The sequence below is a fragment of the Arachis ipaensis genome, chromosome B9 (genome assembly GCF_059453495.1).
Source record: "Arachis ipaensis isolate K30076 ecotype BB chromosome B9, ASM5945349v1, whole genome shotgun sequence".
NCBI classification, from domain to species: domain Eukaryota; kingdom Viridiplantae; phylum Streptophyta; class Magnoliopsida; order Fabales; family Fabaceae; genus Arachis; species Arachis ipaensis.
Genome location: NC_142444.1, coordinates 55,481,321 through 55,503,711, shown reverse-complemented (window position 1 = coordinate 55,503,711; position 22,391 = coordinate 55,481,321). Strand labels below are relative to the sequence as shown.

Genomic DNA, 22,391 nt, shown 5'->3' with positions numbered 1-22,391 from the left:
GAATCAAAAAGCTCTTGTGATGATGAGTTGAAACCTCGGTCCAAAAGATTAGACATGGCTTCACAGCCAGCCAGATTTCAACAGATCATCATAAAACTCTAGAATTCATTCTTAAAAATTCTGAAGCCATAGAATAATTTATTTTTTTGAAATTTTTTTTTCAAAATTAAAAATAATAAAAATAAAAGCTTAAAATTAAAATAAAATTACCTAATCTAAGCAACAAGATGAACCGTCAGTTGTCCAAACTCGAACAATCCCCGGCAACGGCGCCAAAAACTTGGTGCACGAAATTGTGATCTCAATGGCGCCAAAAACTTGGTACGCACTATCATAATCTCAATTCTTCTTCACAAATTCGCACAACTAACTAGCAAGTGCACTGGATCGTCCAAGTAATAAACCTTACGTGAGTAAGGGTCGATCCCACGGAGATTGTCGGCTTGAAGCAAGCTATGGTCATCCTTGTAAATCTCAGTCAGGCGGATTCAAATGGTTATGGGATTTTGATAATTAAAATAAAAATAAAATATAAAATAAGATAGAAATACTTATGTAATTCATTGGTAAGAATTTCAGATAAGCGTATGGAGATGCTTTGTTCCTTCTGAATCTCTGCTTTCCTACTGCCTTCATCCAATCATTCGTACTCCTTTCCATGGCAAGCTGTATGTTGGGCATCACCGTCGTCAATAGCTACCTCCCATCCTCTCATTGAAAATGGTCCAAATACACTGTCACCGCACGGCTAATCATCTGTCGATTCTCACTCATGTTGGAATAGGATTCGTTGATCCTTTTGCGTCTATCACTATGCCCAGCACTCGTGAGTTTGAAGCTCGTCACAGTCATCCCATCCCGAATCCTACTCGAAATACCACAGATAAGGTTTAGACTTTCCAGATCTCAAGAATGACCGCCAATATATCTAGCATATACCACGAAGACTCTGATCTGAACTAGGAGCCCAAGAGATAAACGCTCAAGCTATTGCAGATAGAACGGAAGTGGTTGTCAGGCACGCGTTCATAGGCGAGAATGATGATGAGTGTCACGGATCATCACATTCATCAGGTTGAAGTACGAGTGAATATCTTGGAATAAGAATAAGCTTGAATTGAATAGAAAAACAATAGTACTTTGCATTAATTCATGAGAAATAGCAGAACTCCACACCTTAATCTATGGGGTGTAAAAACTCTACCGTTAAAAAATACATAAGTGAAAGTGGTCAAGGGATGGCCGAATGGCCAGCCCCCTAAACGTGATCTCTAAACATAAAATTATTCAAAAGATGTGAAATAAATCACTAAAAGTAGTTTTTATACTAAACTAGTAGCTAGGGTTACATAAGATGAGTAAATGATGCAGAAATCTACTTTCGGACCCACTTGGTGTGTACTTGGGCTGAGCATTGAGCTTTCATGTGTAGAGACTCCTTTTGGAGTTAAACGCCAAGTTGTAGCCTGTTTCTGGCGTTTAACTCTGATTTGTAACCTGTTTCTGGCGTTTAACTCCAGAATAGGGCAAAAAGTTGGCGTTTGAATGCCAGTTTGCATCGTCAAAACTTGGGCAAAGTATGGACTATTATATATTTCTGGAAAGCTCTGGATGTTTGCTTTTCAGCGCAATTGAGAGTGCGGCAATTGGGTTTCTGTAGCTCCAGAAAATCCATTTTGAGTGCAGGAAGGTCAGAATCCAACAGCATCTGCAGTCCTTCTTCAGCCTCTGAATCAGATTTTTGCTTAAGTCCCTCAATTTCAGCCAGAAATTATCTAAAATCACAGAAAAACACACAAATTTATAGTGAAGTCCAAAAATGTGATTTTTATTTAAAAACTAATAAAAATATACTAAAAACTATCTAAATCATACTAAGAACTATGTAAAAATAATGCCAAAAAGCGTATAAATTATCCGCTCATCAGTGAAAGATAGAATCAAAAGAGAGTGAGTCTAGTGATGGTATTTCAGATGATGAGCTTATATTTTTGTTAGGAGATTTAGAAGAATGATGAAGAACAAGGGAAAACACAAGGGTTCAATCTCAAAGGAACACAAGATGGACTTGAGCAAGGTGACGTGTCATCATTGCAAGGAAGCTGGACATTTTAAACTAAACTGTCCAAAGCTCAAGAAGGAGGACAAATGAAAGAAAGAAAAGAAAAGAGTCCTCATGGCAGCTTGGGAGGATCTTGAGAATGACTCCAATGAGGAAAAAGATTCTGAAGGTGAAGATAAAGACTGCTTCATGGCTGAAAACAATAATCTTGATGAGGTAAATTACTATGACTTGTTTATAGATGATTTACATGCTATTATTGATGATCTTACTCTAAACACCTCAAAACTGCTAGATAAGTACAATAAGTGCAGATCTGAAAAAGATGTGTTAAAAGCTGAAAATGATTTTTTAAAAGAAAAAGTGAAGGAAACTGAATGTGCTTTGGACATTATTGAAGAAAACAGATTTCTAAAATCTGAACTTGAAAAATTAAAAGGAAAGCACATTGTGGATCCTTCTCAAGAGTTAATTGCTGAAAATGAAAGATTATATGATATGATTAAAAGGCTGAATGGTTACTTAGCAAAATTTGCTCAAAGTTCTAGTAACTTAGACAAATTACTTGCAAGCCAAAGACCATTGTTTGAAAAATCTGGTTTAGGTTATATAACCAAGGAAAGTGCAGTTTTTAATGATTCCTCTATGAAATTTGTGGCTTCTTCATCAAACACTAACTCCACATCCAACAAATCTGGTATTGGATAAGTTCCCAAATTTGAGGAGAAATTTGATGAAGTTTACACAAGTGAAACTGAGCCTTCACCAAGAACCGAACCTACTTCAAATAGGTCAGGTCTGGGGTACATTTCAAAAAATGAGGTTGCTTTCAAGAAACCATCAGTTTACAACAAAATCTCATATTTGGAAAGTTCAAAAGTTTTCAAAAATTCTGGTGAAAATGCTTTTGCAAAGAGGAACAATTATGACAAAAATCAGTTTGGCAAAAGAAATGCACCTCTTCCAAAAACCAGAAAATTTCAACTCTTTAATCATTTTCAGCATAGTAACTCATCTCAATTTCAGCAACATGCATCAAGAAATCATTGTTTTAATTGCAAAAAATTTGGTCATTCATATTCACAATGCTTCATTGAAAAAAGAATTGTAGGAAACCAAATTTACAATGTTGTGTGTGATTTCAATGCACTTGGGCAATCAAGATGGATTAACTTCAAAGGATCAAATTAATTTAGATACCTAAGGTTACTGGAAGTTTTTCATGCACATTTGCCTAGCATCCAAGAACAAAAAGGATATGTGGTACTTGGATAGTGGATGCTCAAGGCACATAACTGGAAGGTCAACTTACTTGATCAAACTAAATAAGTATGATGGAGGTTTTGTGACCTTTGGAGATGATGGTAAAGGTAAAATAATTGTTGTTGGAAAAATAGGTAATGAACACTACTTTCATTGATGATGTATTTTTGGTATGTGGATTGAAACACAATCTTTTGAGTATAAGTCAGCTGTGTGACTTAGGATATTAGTGACTTTCAAAAGACTTGAATGATGTGTTGTAAATGAAAAGACTAATAAAGTTCTTTTTGTTGCCAAGCATTGTAATAATGTATATGGACTTATCCTTGATTAACTAAAAGATCAAAATGTATCCTGTTTTATTCTAAAGAATCTGAAAAGTGACTATGACACAAAAGATTGGGCCATGCAAGTATGTTTCAAATAAACAAACTTGTAAAGAAAGGGTTAGTAAGAGGTCTTCCTTTGATAAGGTTTGACAAAGACATCACTTGTGATGCTTGCCAAATGGGAAAACAAACAAAAAGTTCTTTTAAACCAAAGGAAGACATCTCTACTAAAAGGCCACTTGAGTTGCTACACATTGATTTATTTGGTCCAACAAGAACTCAAAGCCTAGGTGGTAAACATTATGGTTTAGTGATTGTGGATGACGATACTAGGTTTGGTTGGTTTTATTTCTTGCACACAAGAATGAAGCCTTTTTGGCCTTTGAACCTTTTTGCAAGAAAATTCAAAATGAAAAGATTTAAAGATCTCTTCTATAAAAAGTGATCATGGAACTGAATTTGAAAACCATTTGTTTGAATCTTTTTGTGAGGAATTTGGAATATCTCACAACTTCTCTTGTCCAAGAACACCACAACAAAATGGTGTTGTGGAAAAAAGAAATAGAAGCATATAAGAAATGACAAGAGCTATGCTTTGTGAGATTAATGTTCCAAAGTTCCTTTGGGCTGAAGCGGTTAACACGGGTTTCCACATTTTGAATAGAACCATCATAAGGAAATTTTTGAAGAAAACTCCTTATGAACTTTGAAAAGGTTACCCACCAAACTTGGACTACTTGCACATCTTTGGATGCAAATGCTTTGTTCTTAATAATAAAGATAATTTGGGAAAATTTGATCCAAAGGCGTATGAGTATTTGTTTGTAGGATATTCCACAACTAGTAAAGTATATAGGGTTTATCATCAAGATGTTAGCATAATTGAAGAGTCCATACATGTTACATTTTGTGATACTAACTCGGTGTAAAGTGTTTTGGAAGATTGTGATGCAGGGAATCAAGCTTAAAAGAACGATGAGACTGCACAAAATTATGAAAATAAAAATTATGGACAAACTGAACCAGAAACTGCAGTGGCTGAAAATTTAAGAGACAATTCTATTTTGTCTCATGAATCTGAAGGAGAACCTGAGACCAACAGTTTTCAAAATCCCTTGGTAACTGAATCTGCCTCCAAGTCCACCAGACCTCGTGAATGGAGATTCTTGAAGAATTATCCTAAGAAATTTGTCATTGGAAATGCCTCTCATGGGGTTAAAACTCGGTCTTCAACTAGAAAGGCAAATGAAGAAACAAACATTGCCCTTCTCACACAAATGGAGCCTCAAAATATCAAAAAAGCCCTGAATGACCCTTCTTGGATAAAGGCAATGGAAGATGAGCTTCTTAAATTTGAGAAGAACCAAGTTTGGACATTGGTTCCAAGGCCGAATGGAAAGAAAGTGACCGGCACCAAGTGGATTTTTTGAAACAAGCTAGGAGAGGATAGGAGCATTGCAAGAAACAAAGCAAGGCTAGTGGCACAAGGATATGACCAAGAAGAAGGAATAGACTTTGATGAATCCTTTGCCCCTGTTGCCCGAATAGAAGTCATAAGACTTCTCATAGCTTATGCTGCGTTTTGTGGTTTTAAATTATATCAAATGGATGTGAAATATGCATTTTTAAATGGTGTGATAGATAGAGAAGTGTATGTGGAGCAGCCACCAGGTTTTGAAAATAAAGAATTTTCCAACCATGTTTTTAAATTATCAAAAGCTCTCTATGGCTTGAGACAAGCTCCTAGAGCTTGGTATGAGAGACTTAGCACTTTTGTTTTGAAAAACGGTTTTCAAAGAGGCACCACAGACACTACTCTATTTATCAAGAATCATAATGATTCTTTCATTCTAGTCCAAATATATATTGATGACATTATTTTTGGATCATCCAATGAATCCCTTTGTACTGAATTTGGAAAATTCGTGACAAGTGAATTTGACATGAGTATGATGGGTGAACTTAATTTTTTCCTTGGGCTACAAATTAAACAAACTGAAAAAGGTATTTTCATTCATCAAGAGAAGTATGCCAAGGAACTAGTTAAGAAATTTGGTATGGAAAATGCCAAACCCATGGGAACTCCCATACACCCTAATTCAAAATTAGATAAGGGAGAAACTAAGAAAGATGTAGATGAGACTAGGTATAGAGGAATGATTGGTTCTCTTATGTACTTAACTTCTTCTAGACCCGATATTGTGCAAAGTATTGGAATGTGTTCAAGATTCTAATATAAACCAAAAGAGTGTCATTTTTCTGCAGTTAAGAGGATCATTAGATATATTTATGGCACATCCAATTTTGGTCTTTGGTATCCTAAGATTGATGATTTTTCTGCAGATGGTTATTGTGATGCAGATTTTGCCGGTGATAGAGTTGATAGAAGGAGCACATCAGGCTTATGTTGCTTCCTTTGAAAGTCCTTGAATGTTTGGTCAAGTAAGAAGCAGCCAACAGTGGCTTTATCCACTGCAGAGGTTGAGTATATAGCTGCTTCTTCATGTTGTTCTCAGCTCATGTGGTTAAAAATACAACTTGCAGATTACAAGTTAAATGATGTAAATATTCCCCTGTTATGTGATAATATGAGTGTCATCAATATCTCTAAAAATTCAGTTTTGCACTCTAGGACTAAACATATTGAAGTGAAATTTCACTCAATTAGAGAACATGTTCAAAAGGGGGATATTAGCATTCAATTTGTTAAATCTGAGGAATAATTAGCAGATATTTTCACTAAACCACTAGCTGAGGACAGATTCTGCATGCTTAGGACTAGTGATGAGCGGATAATTTATACGCTTTTTGACATTGTTTTTAGTATATTTTTAGTAGGATCTAGTTACTTTTAGGGATGTTTTTAATAGATTTTGTGTTAAATTCACATTTCTGGACTTTACTATGAGTTTGTGTGTTTTTCTGTGATTTCAGGTATTTTCTGGCTGAAATTGAGGGACTTGAGCAGAAATCAGATTCAGAGGTTGAAAAAGGACTGCTGATGCTGTTGGATTCTGACCTCCCTGCACTCAAAGTGGATTTTCTGGAGCTACAGAACTCGAAATGGTGCGCTTCCAATTGCGTTGGAAAGTAGACATCCAAGGCTTTCCATCAATATATAATAGTCCATACTTTGGCCAAGAATTGACGATGTAAACTGGCGTTCAACGCCAGCCTTCTGCCCAAATCTGGCGTCCAGCGCCAGAAAAGGATCCAAAACCAGAGTTGAACGCCCAAACTGGCACAGAAACTGGCGTTCAACTCCACAAATGGCCTCTGCACGTGCTACACTTAAGCTCAGCCCAAACACACACCAAGTGGGCCCCGGAAGTGGATTTATACATCAAATACTTACTCATGTAAACCCTAGTAGCTAGTTTATTATAAATAGGACCTCTTACTATTGTATTAGGCATATTTGGACGCCTGGTTCTTAGATCAGAGGGCTGGCCATCTCGGCCATGCCTGGACCTTCACTTATGTATTTTCAAACGGTAGAGTTTCTACACTCCATAGATTAAGGTGTGGAGCTCTGCTGTTCCTCAAAGATTAATGCAAAGTACTTCTGTTTTCTATTCAATTTATCTTATTTCGCTTCTAAGATATCCATTCGCACCCAAGAACGTGATGAAGGTGATGATTATGTGTGACGCTCATCATCCTTCCCCCTTATGAACGCGTGCCTGACAAACACTTCTGTTCTACATGAATTAAGCTAGAATGAGTATCTCTTAGATCTCCTAACCAGAATCTTCGTGGCGTAAGCTAGAATAATGGCGGCATTCAAGAGAATCCGGAAGGTCTAAACCTTGTCTGTGGTATTCTGAGTAGGATTCAATGATTGAATGACTGTGACGAGCTTCAAACTCGCGAGTGTTGGGCGTTAGTGACAGACGCAAAAGGAGGGTGAATCCTATTCCAGCATGATCGAGAATCGACAGATGAATAGCCGTGCCGTGACAGGGTGCGTGAGCATATGATTCACTGAGAGGAGGGGATGTAGCCACTGACAACGGTGATGCCCTTGCATACAGCCAGCCATGGAAAGGAGTAAGACTGATTGGATGAAGATAGCAGGAAAGCAGAGGTTCAGAGGAACGAAAAGCATCTCCATTCGCTTATCTGAAATCCCTGCCAATGAATCTACATAAGTATCTCTATCCCTTTTATTGTTTATTTTAATCTAATAAAGTATCATGTTTAAATCCACCTGACTGAGATTTACAAGGTGACCATAGCTTGCTTCAAGCCAACAATCTCTGTGGGATCGACCCTTACTCACGTAAGGTTTATTACTTGGACGACCCAGTACACTTGCTGGTTAGTTGAACGGAGTTGTGTCCACACATAGTAAAGAGCCATAATAATGATTCCATACAATAACAAAGAGTACTACATTAATGTGATCACAATTTCGTCCACCAACTAGCCTAGGAATTTTAAGCTTTAATTCATTGTTTGAAAGTTGCTTATGTGTTTGTTGGAGTTTTTGTCTCATAAACAGGTATGAGACAATTCTAGGCAAGTGAAGAACGTTGCCTTCAATCAGCGTGTTCTGGACTTGTTACACGTGCAGATTTATCTGGGCCAACCTCAAAATCAAATCTGGAGTGGTCCAATGTGTTTTCTTAATCCAACCATCTCTGAGCCCAATATGAATGATATTTTTGTTGTGCTTTGTTTTGTTTTTGCTAGCATGTTTGCTTTAGTTTACTTCTTTTTGTCCTTATGTCCAAAAAGGTTTCAATTTTAAAAGTGATTATTTTTAATTTTAAAATAAAATCAAATCTTTCTTTTTTGTGATGTCAAGTCCCTTCAAGTCAAATCTGAAGGTGATGCAGTTGCATGGTTTGAGAAACTTTTTTTTGTACGGTTACCAACACTCTTTCTTCTCCCTCCATAACTCCTCCAACCCTTCGGTTTCTCCCCACTACCTTCATTGCTTCACTTCCTTCAAAATTCATAAACCAACCAAATGAGGAAGAAAGTTATTTCAAAAGGGCCACAGTGTGAAAAGATTCATAAGCTTCCTGCAAAGCCAAGACCCTCAACCCGCTCTCAAGAGCGAACATTCACTTCGTCTCCTTCTCCTCCTACCTCACCTCCTCGGTGTGATCCAATAGCTCGCACTAAAAATCCTTCTAGGTTTCCTCCTTCAGCTAAGTCGATGCCTCCACTGCCGAAGGAACCTCCATCCAAACCTGGGTCGTCGAAGCCTAGTTCTTCAAAAGGGAAACGGCCAGTCGCGACTGAACCCCCATCTGAGCCCACTCAACCTAAGACAAGGTCTGTTCCCTTACGTTCACAAAGAGGTAAACCTCGTCTCCTTCTCAAATCTGCTAGAGAACCAGGTATTGATCCTTTTGCTCATAAATCCCACTTCATGACATCTCACTCTAACTATAACCCTTATAGATTTAAGTCTGCCATGAATAATGACTTTTATGAATGAGTTATTAAGTACCGTACCTTGTGTCCTTCTTTTCTTGCTGATTTACCAACTTTGAAAAAGAAAAGCTTTTCTTTTGTTGAAAATTTGGAATTTTTGGACTGGAATTATCTTTTTAACTAAAGACTGTTTACCCTCTGTTGGTCAAAGAGTTTTATGCTAACATGACATATCATGAGGGCAGTGTTCATTCTTATGTTAAGGACAGAGACATTGTTTTAAATGATGAAACAATTAGTGATTCTTTGAAGTATACTGATGTTGGGCCTTGCGCTTATACTTCTGTTAAGTGGGATGAAGGAGTTGGTATTTCTTTCAATGATGCTTTGGCTCATATTTGTGAACATGTTTCCTTGATTGATGGTATTACACCCACTCACAAAATCCTAGGATATGAACGTGCTCAGTTGCACCGTATTGTCAACCACATCATTCTCCCTCAAAGTGGTTCATATCAAAGAGTTTCTTACACGGACACACTTGTTTTGTATGCCCTGCTCACTAAAACAGAAATTTCTTTTGCTTATTTGATTGTTAGATACATGTTTGACTTTGTTAGAAGTGAGAAAGACAAAGCCCTTCCTTATGGCATGTTTCTAACTTATATTTTTGAGCATTTTGGGGTTGACTTGTCCAATGAGGATTATGAAAATAGACATTCATATCTAAAGGGAGGTGGTGCAGTGAAATAGCAAAAAGGACCTACTCGATCTGAGAGAGTGGTTCTAGATGATGAAGATTATGAGTTCATTCTTGAGGAATCTCCTCCACCTTCCACCGAAGGCACTTCCATCTCCACTGGACAAAAATCTACTCTGTTTAATGTTGTTAGGGATGTGGTCTAAGAGTTTGTCTCTCAATCCAATCACATGATTGCAATGAGTAAGGAACAAAGGAAGCTAGCAAGCAAGCATGAAAATTTCCTCCGAAAATAAAGGGATAGAGTGGCTGTATTTATGAAGTTCATTGACAATCTTCAACAAGATGAAGGTCATGCCACTGATGCGGAAGAGGAAGCTGATTCAGAGAAAAATGGTTCAAATGCCTAGAATTGTCTCATGAAGCTGCTGGTGTCTGCTCCTTTTTGTCTCATAAAAATTGTCTCTTTTGATACTTTGGAACTTATGTTTGTTATTTTCGGATGACTGTAATACCTTAACAACTGCTGCACTTACTTGAACTTAATTTGGTGTTTAGACTGTTAATTAACACTTTTCTTGCAGGTCTTAAGGCGCAGATTTTACTTAATCTTGCCTACTTTCCACCCTTGATGACAAAAGGGGGAGTAATAGCGTGGGTGTTGTGAATTTTTAGTAGCTACATTATGCATTTTTGCTGTGATATTTACTGCTACTATTATTCTTTGTTGCAGGAAAATTAAATTTGCAAATCCTACTACTGCAGTGAATATTTGGCATGAGATTTGAAACTTGCTTCTATGTTATGATGATAGTCTTAATGTCCTATTTTGGTTAAAGCATGATCACTTTTCAAAATGGTTCCTTTGTTAAAAGTGCTGACATAACATGTTGAATATTGAGCTGAATTTGTGTTGCTAGTTGTTTAAACTTCCTTAGTCAAGATGAATTTGTGTGACTTTTAATTGTGCTCTCTATAAGTACAATGTAAACAGGAACAAAAAGAAGAGCATAAATCTAGGAGGAGCTATTCTTGAAAAGGAAATGGGGAGCAACACAAAAGCAAGCAACATCATTCAAAGGGAAGACTCTTAACCTTATTAAAATTCATTTTCTTTTGATCATTGTTTCAATTATGTTTGTCATCAAGGGGGAGATTGTTGAGTTAAGAAATTAACTAAATTAATTAATGATGACAAACATTATTCAATTGGACAAATTAAATAATTAGTATTGATTATTTATGATCAAATGTTGCACGCAAAATCTCATAGTAGCAGCAGCCCAAGTGGATGAAACTATAAACAATACTGGTGGGCTATAATGCAATCGAAGCCCAAAAGAAACAAAGCAAGAAATCAGATTAGCCAAAGAAATCTAACGGGCTGAACTTGAGTGATAACCAACCCAAGCCCGATTTGATTTCAGCAAGCAAATCCCTCCAACTTGCTTCCAAGGCAACGTTCACTTTTTTCTGTCTCAGTCAGAAATCACAGAAGTAAGAGAGAGTGCTTAGTTCCTAAGCTATTCAAAGAAGAAGAAAGAAAGAGAAGGTTAGGCAAGAAAGGCTGAGGTCAAATCAGCAAAATAAAACCAAATCAAGCTACGGGAAAGGTTAAAGGTAACACATTTCCTATTGCATGCATATTGTTTTCTTCTCCTCTTCCCAACTCTCTGCCAAGTCCCAAAATGGTATACATGGAAAAGATGATTTCTGTTCCTCACTGCTGTGCATCTACGGTCACAAGTGTGTCTTGGAGACCAAGTAATTTCTCAATGGCCAAGATCTCAGTTTACCATTGAAGATATCTGTTTCTGCTTTGTTATGGCTTTCGGTCAACAAGAGAAGGTCAGAACCAAAGTTCCTAAATTGGGGATTAATGGAAGAAAGTGAACGGCTGGGTTGGTGGAGCACAAAGCTCGAGAGTTGACTTTGGAAAGAGCAACTGAGCAACATACAAGAAAATACAAAAGAAGATTTTTGATCATTCAGAAGCCAAGGAGAAAAAACCAGAGTTCTTGAGGATTATGTTCTGAGAAGTCATCTCTGAGAGAGTTCATCAGCTTGGACAGTGCTTTCTTTCAAAGAGGCATTCTGCCAGAATGAAGAACTAAATCAGAGTTGTGCAAATCTAGTTCATCACATAGCAAAGAGGTTGTTGAAGAAGTCAATCTTCTTGATGTTTTTATAGATTGTAATTTACTTTTCAATGTTTATCTTTCTATAATTTCTTGAGTGAAAAGGCATATTGAGAGAGCTCAAGTAAAAGCCAATGAGTGAAAGAGGCTGAGTGATACACTTGAGAGAAAAACCTAGAGTCATCTCTGATTTCTTTAGGTAAGTCTGTGTCTTGTATCTTGTACCTGTGAGGTATCCCTTTCTTAGTTGGGTTAGCACTAAGAGTAAAGAGTTAGGTATTAGCATAGCCAATGTCAAGTTAGGTTAGAACTTGAGTGTGAAAGGATTGTGTCAATTCTATGGAATTGGTGTATGTAATACTTTAACTATAGTGGAAATTCCACCACTGTTGTGGTGGAGACTAGACGTAGGTTGCATAGCACAAGGCAACCGAACCAGGATACATGATGGTGTTAGCTTTTCTCTTCTCTTCTTTGTCCTGTTTTCTGATATTCATGAGATAAAATGAAATTGTCTCATAAATTTTTCGCTACTTAGTTCAAACAGATTCAGACAGCAAGTTTGTTTTAAAAGGATTAATTCAGTAACATAAAAGAAGGTCATAGATTCAACCCCCCATTCTCTAAGCCTTCTACAACCTTCAAATTATCAACTTAAAATTTATTTTCAAATAAATACTCTAATTCAATTATTAGAGATAATAAAAATTAATTTCTTTTATAATCATAAAATAAAGTTATAAATCTAATTATTCAACTTAAAGCCTACAAAATCCTTATTATTATTCAATTACTAAACCTTTAAATCATAAATAAGAAATTACTTAATTTATATACAAAGTCTCTTAAAATATAATCTTATTTAAATATAATAAATTATAAGTAATTTATTATTTAATTTTCAAAAATTCGAAGTCTTACACCCCACTTCGAGAAGCTCTCTCTCTTTTAGAATCCAAGGGTGATAGCAGTCCAATCGACACTAGCAATGATCAAGGCTCGGCAATGACGAGAACAACCTAACCCATCCTTCTTCTCCTCCATTGCGTCTTCTTCACCTAAAGCACCACCTCTAATTTTTTCTCACTCTTCCTTTTGCGTCGACAGCAATGGCAGTCCTTAGCCTTTCTGACACCACATCTTTTTTCTCTTTTTCTTTTTCTTTGTCTCGTTCGCAGCCACTTTCGCTTTCTGTTCTTTAATATTCTCTCTCTTTTAGTATGCATTTTGTGTAAATTAGGATTTGTAAGAGAGTAAAAAAGATGTTTAGAATTTGTCACGTAGCAATCTTACTTATCACATCATTCATTTTCCTTAACAAAAAAAATTCTTTTTTTACAGATAGGTAATTTTAGCATGTTTTTAAATTAATTCGGGTGTTCTTATCAATAATAAAAATTAGAATTATTTTTATTAATACCAAAATATTTCGAGAGTATTTTTAGCGGTATCTTATGAGATTCTCATTTTTATAATTTAACATATACTCATCATGACCCATTTAGATGTGAGACTGGGTTAGTATATTAGTCTTTGAGAATTTAAAATGTTTTCTAAAATAAGATAAATTTATTTATAGATTAATTTAACTTAATTTTTAAAGTTTTAAGTACGTATTAAACTGCTTTACGTGTGTATTTTTAAAATTACTTTAAATTGATGACATATCAATTATGAACATAGATAAATTCTTTTGTAACATACTATACTATTCTGTTATGTTTATGTAATTATTAACTTAAAGAATCATTAATTCATCATTTAATTAACAAGGGAACTAATTTCATTTACAACAATAATTTTCAATTAAAAATCAATATGAAAAGTTTAAGGTTTTTTTTCAAAATTAAATTAACACAATCATATTTTGTTTAGAATTTTTTTAATATTTTTAATAATTTTTGTCGACTGATTCAGTGACGAAAAAAGAGTGTAGAAACCACCTGAAACTTAGTTATTAACTTATTATGGTGCTATTGGGATTGACCAATCAAATTGGTAAAAGACATAAATTTGAGGGAACGGAATTCAGTCGATTTTTCTCGATTTGGAGCAATGAACTGGATGTCATGTATGGATAACATGCACGAAGCATGACCGGAATTGCAAGACTTTGGAGGCCAGTTTCATGTTTTCAACCTACCAACACATTTCCACAACCTATCAACTTATATTATTATTATTATTATTATTATTAACCTCCAATCCATAGTTATCAGAACCGGATCGAACCGGTCAATTCAACTAAAAAACTAATAAATCGATAATTTGGTCGGTTTGATTAGTAAATGACCGGTTGAATAATTAAATCGATTAACGGTGATCAAATCTGTTGAAAATTGATCGGTTCGTATTTCAGATTGCACTCAACTCGCGCGGGTCTACGATGTTCCTGCAAAATGCAAACAGGAGGTTCGAACACAGGTTGACAAGGATACAACATCACTCTCTTGTCACTATGCCATCTTGAATCTCAGTATTATATGTGATAAAAATTAAATATATAAAAAATCAAATATGAATTTTTAATTTTTTTTTTATCCTTTTAAGTATGGATTGAGATGGATACCAAACATAACAAGTAACAACACATAATATATAAACATATTGATATATTGATGTTGATTTTGTTATCTTTTGTTTTCTCTCGTTCATTTAAATTGAGAAAGTATTTTGTACTAGTGACTAATTTATTATCTATTTTTGCATCATAAATTATATCTAATAATTGATATTCCATTATCATTAATATATTTTTTAAAAACATGTATTTAATTTTTTATTATATTTTTTTATAATTTTATATTTTATTTTATTATGATCGAATCAACCGGATAAATTAGTGACTTATCAGTTAAACCAGTGACCCAATAACCTAATTATATGACCGAGTCAATTATCGATTCAATTCTGCTACTACTGCATGTCAACTTATTCTTTTGTATGTTTTTTTTTCTTCTATTGTTCTCTTTTCGTTTAAAAGAAAAATGCTAAATAAACACCATAATACCTCAGCTTTTTAGTTTGTACAATAGTTGATAAATAAGTTATTTCAGTGTCCAGAGAAATTCTTCATTTTCGTGATTATTAATTATCATCTCTTTTAAATACTAGAGATGGTTGATTTATGATAAAATTTTATGTTATTTTTAGATATTTTTTATTAAATAAAAAAAAATAAACTATGAATTAGTTACTGTGTATAAAAATATATATTTAATATATTATAAAAAATTATATTATACTGCTATGAACAAATTTTATTATAGGTCTATTGTAAGTTTAATTATTCTACTGTAACAGATTGAATTATTTTGGTGGATAATTTTTAGCTTAAAAATATACAAATTAATATATATAAATATTTAAGAGTTACATAAAACTGGTAATTTAGGTCTGAATGTGAGGTTCAAATTTTTTTTTTGTGATGATGCTGATGTCTCCTCCTATGTGATGGAGCCGTTCGAGTTCTTTGGGTGAGAATAGGGAATGGTACTTGTAAAGGACTCTAATACTTAAGTTAACAAAGATTTTAGGCAGATTTTGTGTAAGCTAGAGTTGAAAAATATAAATGGCAAGAATGTAAATAACTGAAATATAAATGGCAAGAATTAAGGTGAATTAAAACAATAATAAAGTGCAAGAAAAAGAATCAACGTAAATGCATTAATTAAAGGCAATTCTAAAACAAGATAAGAAGATAATGATGGGAAGAACATTGGGGTAGAGAGATGTTGAGTTCTTAGGATCAATAGCTCTCATCTCTACTTCAATCATGCAATCAATGATCTCTTGACAAATCATAAGTAATTGAATTTCAATTCCTTAGTAATTCAATTTCTCTTGACTTGATCAATTGCTTATGGGAAGAGATGAAGCACATTTCTGACTTATCAACACACAATTCTTCAAGATCTAGATAAGATTGATTCAATGTCACATATCAAATCCAAATCCATAATAATGAGAATTGAGAGAAAGAGTTTTCAAGCTTGATTTCATGAATCCACTTTTTCAAGTGATCATAAAACCTAATTTGGATCTAAATGATCTCCTGATAGATTTAGATCCTTTATGAAGAACAAAAATTCTTTCTAAAAAAACAAGTGAAATATGAATTGAAGTTGAAGAATCAATCATATTAATCCATTGAAATTCAACAGAGCTCTTTCCCCCAATAAAGAGAGAATTAGCTACTCATAGCTCAAAAAATTACAAAATGGATATGAAAGAAGTAAAATATACCCCCAATGGAGTGTTCGAAACCCCATTTATACTAGTATCCCTATTCTCAGATTCACATTCAAAATTAAACTCAAATTATAATCCAATGCATTTCCTAACTAACTCTTCCTAATGATATTCCTTCCTCTTTTTGGATCTGAACCTTGTGAGTTATTGTATTGATGGTTGTAGTCTTAATTAGTTAGGCGTGATGAGCATTAGATATGATTTGAAATTCACATGCTTGAGAGTGCATGATTTCGCATGTTAGATGCTAATTTAAAAGCCAAATTGAAGCTCAAAATCTTGCTCCAAATATGGCATCTAGCACGCCAATTTCATTGCCTTGGATTAGCCTTGAAGCTCAAAGGCGTTTGTGGAGGGAGACGCTTCACAAAGTGCTGTTGGAGATGCCACTTTGTTGCTTCAATTTGGCTTCTAGGGAGTGGCATTGGAGATGCCAAATTGGTTAAGAAGGACGGCGTTTAGGATACCACATTATTGCAAAAATTTGGCCTCTAGGAAATGGCTTTAGAGACGCCAATTGGGTGAAGGTGGAGACGCCACTTTGAAAGTCCCTAGGAGTGAGAGGATTGGTGTTGGAGATGCCAGTTTGGAGCTCCAATTTAAGCCCCTGGAGCTTGCATCACTTGACTTGTTTAACTCCCAAAAGAGGCTTAGCAAAACTCCATCTTGTCTCTAGAAATGTTGCTCAAGAAGTGTTGCTTGAGTACTTCTTCTATTAGTGCTTTTGTTGTTTCTTTTTCTAACATTTCCTACAAAAATTCATAAACTTTAAGCAACAAAGAAGTATTCAAATTAAACACTAAAACACTGAGCATAATTCATTGACTTTCTATATAAAATAACATAGAAAAATAACTTATGATGCACATGCATCAAGCTTCCTTGATCTACTAGGATTTTGTGAAGTTTTGCATTGGCTAAGATCATTGTTAACACAATTGGATCATCAGCATCCTCCTTTGTAAAAGCTATCGTGTAGGTCAGGTGTTTTCTCATCTTCTCCGACCTGGTAGATTTCCTTCAAATGTCATTTGCGAGAGGACTTTGTGAAGCCACTAACGATCGTGTGGATGTGTCTTTCGGGGATCCTTTGTGGTCGTTTTCGCTTTCCTCTGTCTTCCTCTTCTCTTTTTCTCTTACTGGTTTCATCTGACTTCCCAGCATGATATTTATCCAACCGCCCTTCTTAGGCCAGCTCTTCAATTACATTCTTCAAATCGTAGAAATCATTTGTGGAATTGCCGTAAATTTTGTGGTATTAACAATATTTTGACTGATTCCCACTTTCTTGCTTCGAATGGCCCTAGGAGGTGATATTTTCTCAGTGTGGCATATTTTTCTATAAACATCAACCAAGGAGACTCGTAGCAGAGTATAGGAATGGTATCTTCGAGGCATGTCCAAGTTGTACTGTTCGTTCTTCTTTGATTTTTTTTCTTTTCCTTTAGACTGATGTTGATTGCTTTGTCCTGATGTAGGCTTCCTCGGCTGTGTAGTTTTCTCCATGTTGATGTACTTTTCAGCTCATTCTTGGACCTTGTACAATGAGATCGAATTCTTTTTTTTATATGGATTATGAGAAAGGACCTCCCCTAAGGCCAATGACGAGCTCCATGATAGCTGCTTCAGTGGACAAGCTTTGAATTTCCAAACATGCCTTGTTGAACCTTTTCATGTACGTCCTAAGGGACTCCCTGACCTCTTGTTTGACACCCAAGAGGCTTGGAAGATGCTTGGCTTTATCCTCTTGGATGGAAAATCGGATGAGGAAGTTTCTTGCCAAGTCATTAAAATAGGTGACCGAACCTGGGAGGGAACTGTCGAACCACTTCAATGCTGCCTTAGTTAAGGTAGTCGAGAATTCTTTGCACCAAATTGCATCTGAGACATCAGCCAAATACATTCAACTTTTAAAATTGCTCAGGTGATGATGGGGTCGGTTGTGCCATCGTAGAGGTCGATGTCCGGGCTCTTGAAATTTCTGGGAACTTCTGCTCGCATGAATTCTTTTGAGAATGGATCTTCATTCCCCAAGGGTGTAGTTACTTGCTCAGCCCGAGATCTCCTACCTTTGAGGTCGAATTCCAATTTTGCCAATTTATCTTCCAACTCTCTACGTTGTCTTACTTCTCGTTGTAGCTTTAGCTCAACCTCGAGCTACTCCAACCGAACTTGATGTCCATGGACTAATCCCATTAACTTTGTTGTGTCTCTATCTCCTGAACCCCCAGATCTATAGTCTTCGGATCCCAATCTTCGTCCTCTTTGTTAGTTTCCGTCTCTTCCTTCGTCAGTCTTTCTATTTCGCTGTCTAGGTGTTCTAATTCGGATGTTGTATGTCTGTCTCCTAGGTAATTATTTGCCATGGTTGGATGTTGAACTCTAGGTCCCCGACAATGACATTAATATTTCGAAGATTACCTGAAATTGGTGCTTTGGGCCTGAACGTAAGGTCCAAGCTCCTTTTTAATGATGTTGACGTCTCCTCCTATGTGATGGAGTCGTCCGAGTTCTTTGGGTGAAAACAGGGGTGGTACTTACAAGGGACTCCAATGCTTAAGTTAGTAAAATTTTAAGCAGGTTTTGTGTAGGATGGAGTTGAGAAATACTTGAATTTGGTATGATATTTATAGTTGGAAAAATAAGTAATATTTCTGTAACTTATCCACATATCATAGTGGGTAGTTATTCTCCTCTTTTATCTAAGGATTGTTGAGATCTCATATTTTGATATATGAGCATGTTTGTAGGTGTAGTTAAGATTCTCCAAACCAAGTCGTACAAAGGAGGTCAGACGTATAGAGAGAGTGCCTTAGTTATTTTGGGTTTGACTTTGAGTTGTAGGTTAGAGTATAAACAATAGATATATACATATGTATAATGACGGTTATTTTAGCATTTTTATTTTACTAATTAGACAATTTATTTATTTATTTTATATAAATAATTGAGATTTAAAAAATAACATGTTAATCAAATTAAGTTACATATTTCTTTTTAATTTTCAAATGGACTATGTATGTTTTTTTAATAAAAAAAAAAGCTACTCATTTATTGAACTCTAATGACACATTATTTTCTAAGGAAGGTTGCTGTATTAGTATTTGCAAAAAATTTGTATTAAAATAAACTAAATAAGTTTATATTCTTTCATACATGCATTTTTCTTTTTTGCTTTCATTCTTGTGAAAAGGAAATTTAGGTATTAGTACCTATAAATTTGAAACGTGTATATTTTGTTCCTTTATTAAACTTGCTTTTGTCAAATACTATGTAACATACAGATTAAACGTTGACGTAACTAAGTCTAAGATATGACATGCTAAATAGTAAATAACACAGACGAGGCATTTTTTTTCATTGCTTATCATCACATTCTTTATCTATACCATTATATTAATTTACTTAAATAATATTTTCTTTACTCTCTAATGAAAGAGTAGTATTAAACTATTAACAAAAGCAAGGCGGTGAGAAGCCCACTTGGAGTTTTGATATCTTGTCGCACAAATTATTCAAATTTCAAATGAAAAAAGAAAAAGAAAAGCAAAGAACAGACAAAAAAAGTTGCAAAGACACAACAAAAGCAATATAAGGCACCCTTTCTCACAGCATAATTCATGGGTAAATAAGAGCAAAGTTTTCCATCATAATGGTGACATTTGACTGCAATTTCCTTTCATTTTGTCCTTTTGTACTGAAATTAAAATGCTTTGATCAAATAAATGATAAATCCAAGCTGCTCCCTATAAAATGTAAAATTGCGTTTTGTTGAGGATACAAAATCTAATCCACGATCTTTATTGATTGATTATTCATTTAGAAAAAGTCTATAAAATCAACAGTTTTATTAAAATTTGATCAATACTTAATTAATAAAAAAAACATTTATATATTATTAAATATAATTTTTTACTATTAAAAATACTAATAATAATTAATTAATAATTATAAATTACAAAATTTGCTAACTTCTTAATACTTCTCATTCATTTATTCTTTGCGTAATTTCATGTAATTTAATGAGTACAAATAACAACAACAGAAAAGGTAACATCCTTATGCACCGGATTTTAACGGCAACAGTGTGTCATATCCGCAAGTACATGATAATGATCATTCATTAGAGCTGAGACTTGACTTCCACATTTTATTCTAGTTTTTCTAATATTTTGTTTCCAACAAATTCCTCTTCACATGACAACACTATATTCAAATGTTTTACTTCATACTCTAACTTAGACTTATATTATGCCTGCATAGCATTACTTATTTAGAAAAAGAAGTAAACTAGTTATATTCTAAAACAAGCTGTAGTTTTTTTACAGTTTAACCCTTTTTTATCCTAAAATAATTAAGCAGAGCAGAATCTTAAAGATGTTCATGGCAAAACATAGCAGTCTAATAAAGGAAAATTGAAGGATTTGAAGCCACATAATTTAGAAGATGAAAGAGGACATTTACATTCAAAATTATTATATTTATATACTATACTACTACTACCAAAAAAAAGGGTGAAGACTGAAGAGACAGCATCAAACTCCTCTCATTCATTATTAGGAGGTAGTTTGAGTTGCAGATCTCAATCCTTTCCTTTCTCACTTTCATGTTATCTTTACATGAGAGGCCAAAAACAGAAAACCTAGATTCTCAATTCATAGTTTCATACTTAGAGCCTCACCCAGATTCCGCTACCCGAAGGGCTAAAAAAAAAAAAAAAGAGAAGGGGGGGGGGGGGGATCAAAATCTACAAGCATCACTCGAATTTACAAGAAGGTGATCTGTTTCCTCTGCCTCCAGTAGTACTACTAGTAGACTTTATTCATTCACAACTACCACATAGCGAGAAACATTATAGATTTAGGGACCAAAATTAGCTATACTTGCTATTATAACAAGGAGCTTATTATATGTATTATGTGACTTCTTCTTCTTCCGTTGCATTAACTCAAAAAATCTTACACTCAAGTTAGTTCAGCTGCCTCACTCTCACCTCCCCTCAAGATCCATGAGTGCCCTGCATGTACGAAAAATCAAAACAAAAGTTAACACCAAAATCAAACCCGTAATAAAAGGCATAATATCACTATATATTCCAAAGTGTATATGATATATAAGATTAATTAGATCTCACATCCCTGTACCGAAGAGAACAAAACTAGTGGGATTTTCGAAGAAACAAAAAGTTAAAAGACTCACTCAAGGCTTGTTCGGCGGAGATCCTCCTAGAAGGGTCCTTACATATCATCTTCCGCAACAAATCCTTGGCGGCCGGCGACACATTCCGGAAGAGCCTCGGCGGAAACCTCAAGTTCCCTCGAAGAACAGACTCGAAAATCTCGACGGCGGAATCACCGTAAAACGGCGGCGCACCGGCCAACATCATGTAAAGTATAACTCCACAGCTCCACACATCAACTTTCTCATCATACTCCCTCCCCATCAATACTTCCGGCGCCACGTAATACGGCGTCCCCACCACACCGCTCATCAGACCCCCGCCATCGCCGGCGAACCACTCGGCGGAGCCAAAGTCGGCGAGCTTCAAGATGTCTCTGGAATCAAAGAGAATATTCTCGGGCTTCAAGTCGCGATGCGCGATGCCGCTGCGGTGGCAGTGAGAAACGGCTTCTAGAAGCTGCGTGATGACGTGGCAGGCGTTGGGGAATGGAGTGACAGTTGAGGCAGTTAGGCGGTCGAGGAGGGTGAGGGGAAGGCAGAGGTCGAGGATGAGAGAGAGAGAGCGGTCGTCTTCGAAGGCGTTGTGGATAGTGAGGATGTTAGGGTGAGGGGTTAGGAGTGACATCAGCTTCGGTTCGTTCAGTATACACTGCTGGTCCGTTTCGTCTGCTAGGATTGATTTGTCGATTACTTTGCAGGCGTATACTTCTCCTGAAACGACGTCGTAGCACCGGTATATTGTGCCGAAACGCCCTCTCCCTATTTCTTCGCTTATCTCGTATTGCCCCTTCAGCGATGAACACATACTTTCTTTCTTTCTTTTCTGGGTGGTTCTGTTTTGTGTGAGGTTTGGCCAGACCTTGTTGAGCTTCTTCCGCTTTTATAGAGAGAAACTAACTCATGAAAGAGACTACTTTTATTTTTTTAGTTTTTTATGTGGAAATATAAAAATCAGTCATTAAATTATTTATTTTATACATATATAAATAATATAGGTGTTTTAAATATTTTAACTTTTTCAAATCAAATAGAATTAACAAGAAGAAAACAAATTTTAACCAACCTACCCTGCCTGCTTC

General features: G+C 35.4%; 2 protein-coding genes across 2 annotated transcripts in view; both read right to left on the bottom strand.

The window, feature by feature from the left end:
• Positions 1–22,391, bottom strand: part of LOC148544724 (uncharacterized) — a 199,100-nt gene that overhangs the window by 147,191 nt on the left and 29,518 nt on the right. The window lies entirely within an intron of this gene.
• On the bottom strand, positions 20,570–22,199 carry LOC107619439 (phosphoenolpyruvate carboxylase kinase 1). The gene is made up of 2 exons (XM_016321732.3): positions 21,331–22,199; positions 20,570–21,148 (listed from the first exon to the last, which is right to left on the bottom strand). The coding sequence occupies exons 1-2, from the start codon at positions 22,115–22,117 to the stop codon at positions 21,096–21,098; spliced, it is 840 nt and encodes a 279-aa protein (XP_016177218.1). The 5' UTR covers positions 22,118–22,199; the 3' UTR covers positions 20,570–21,095.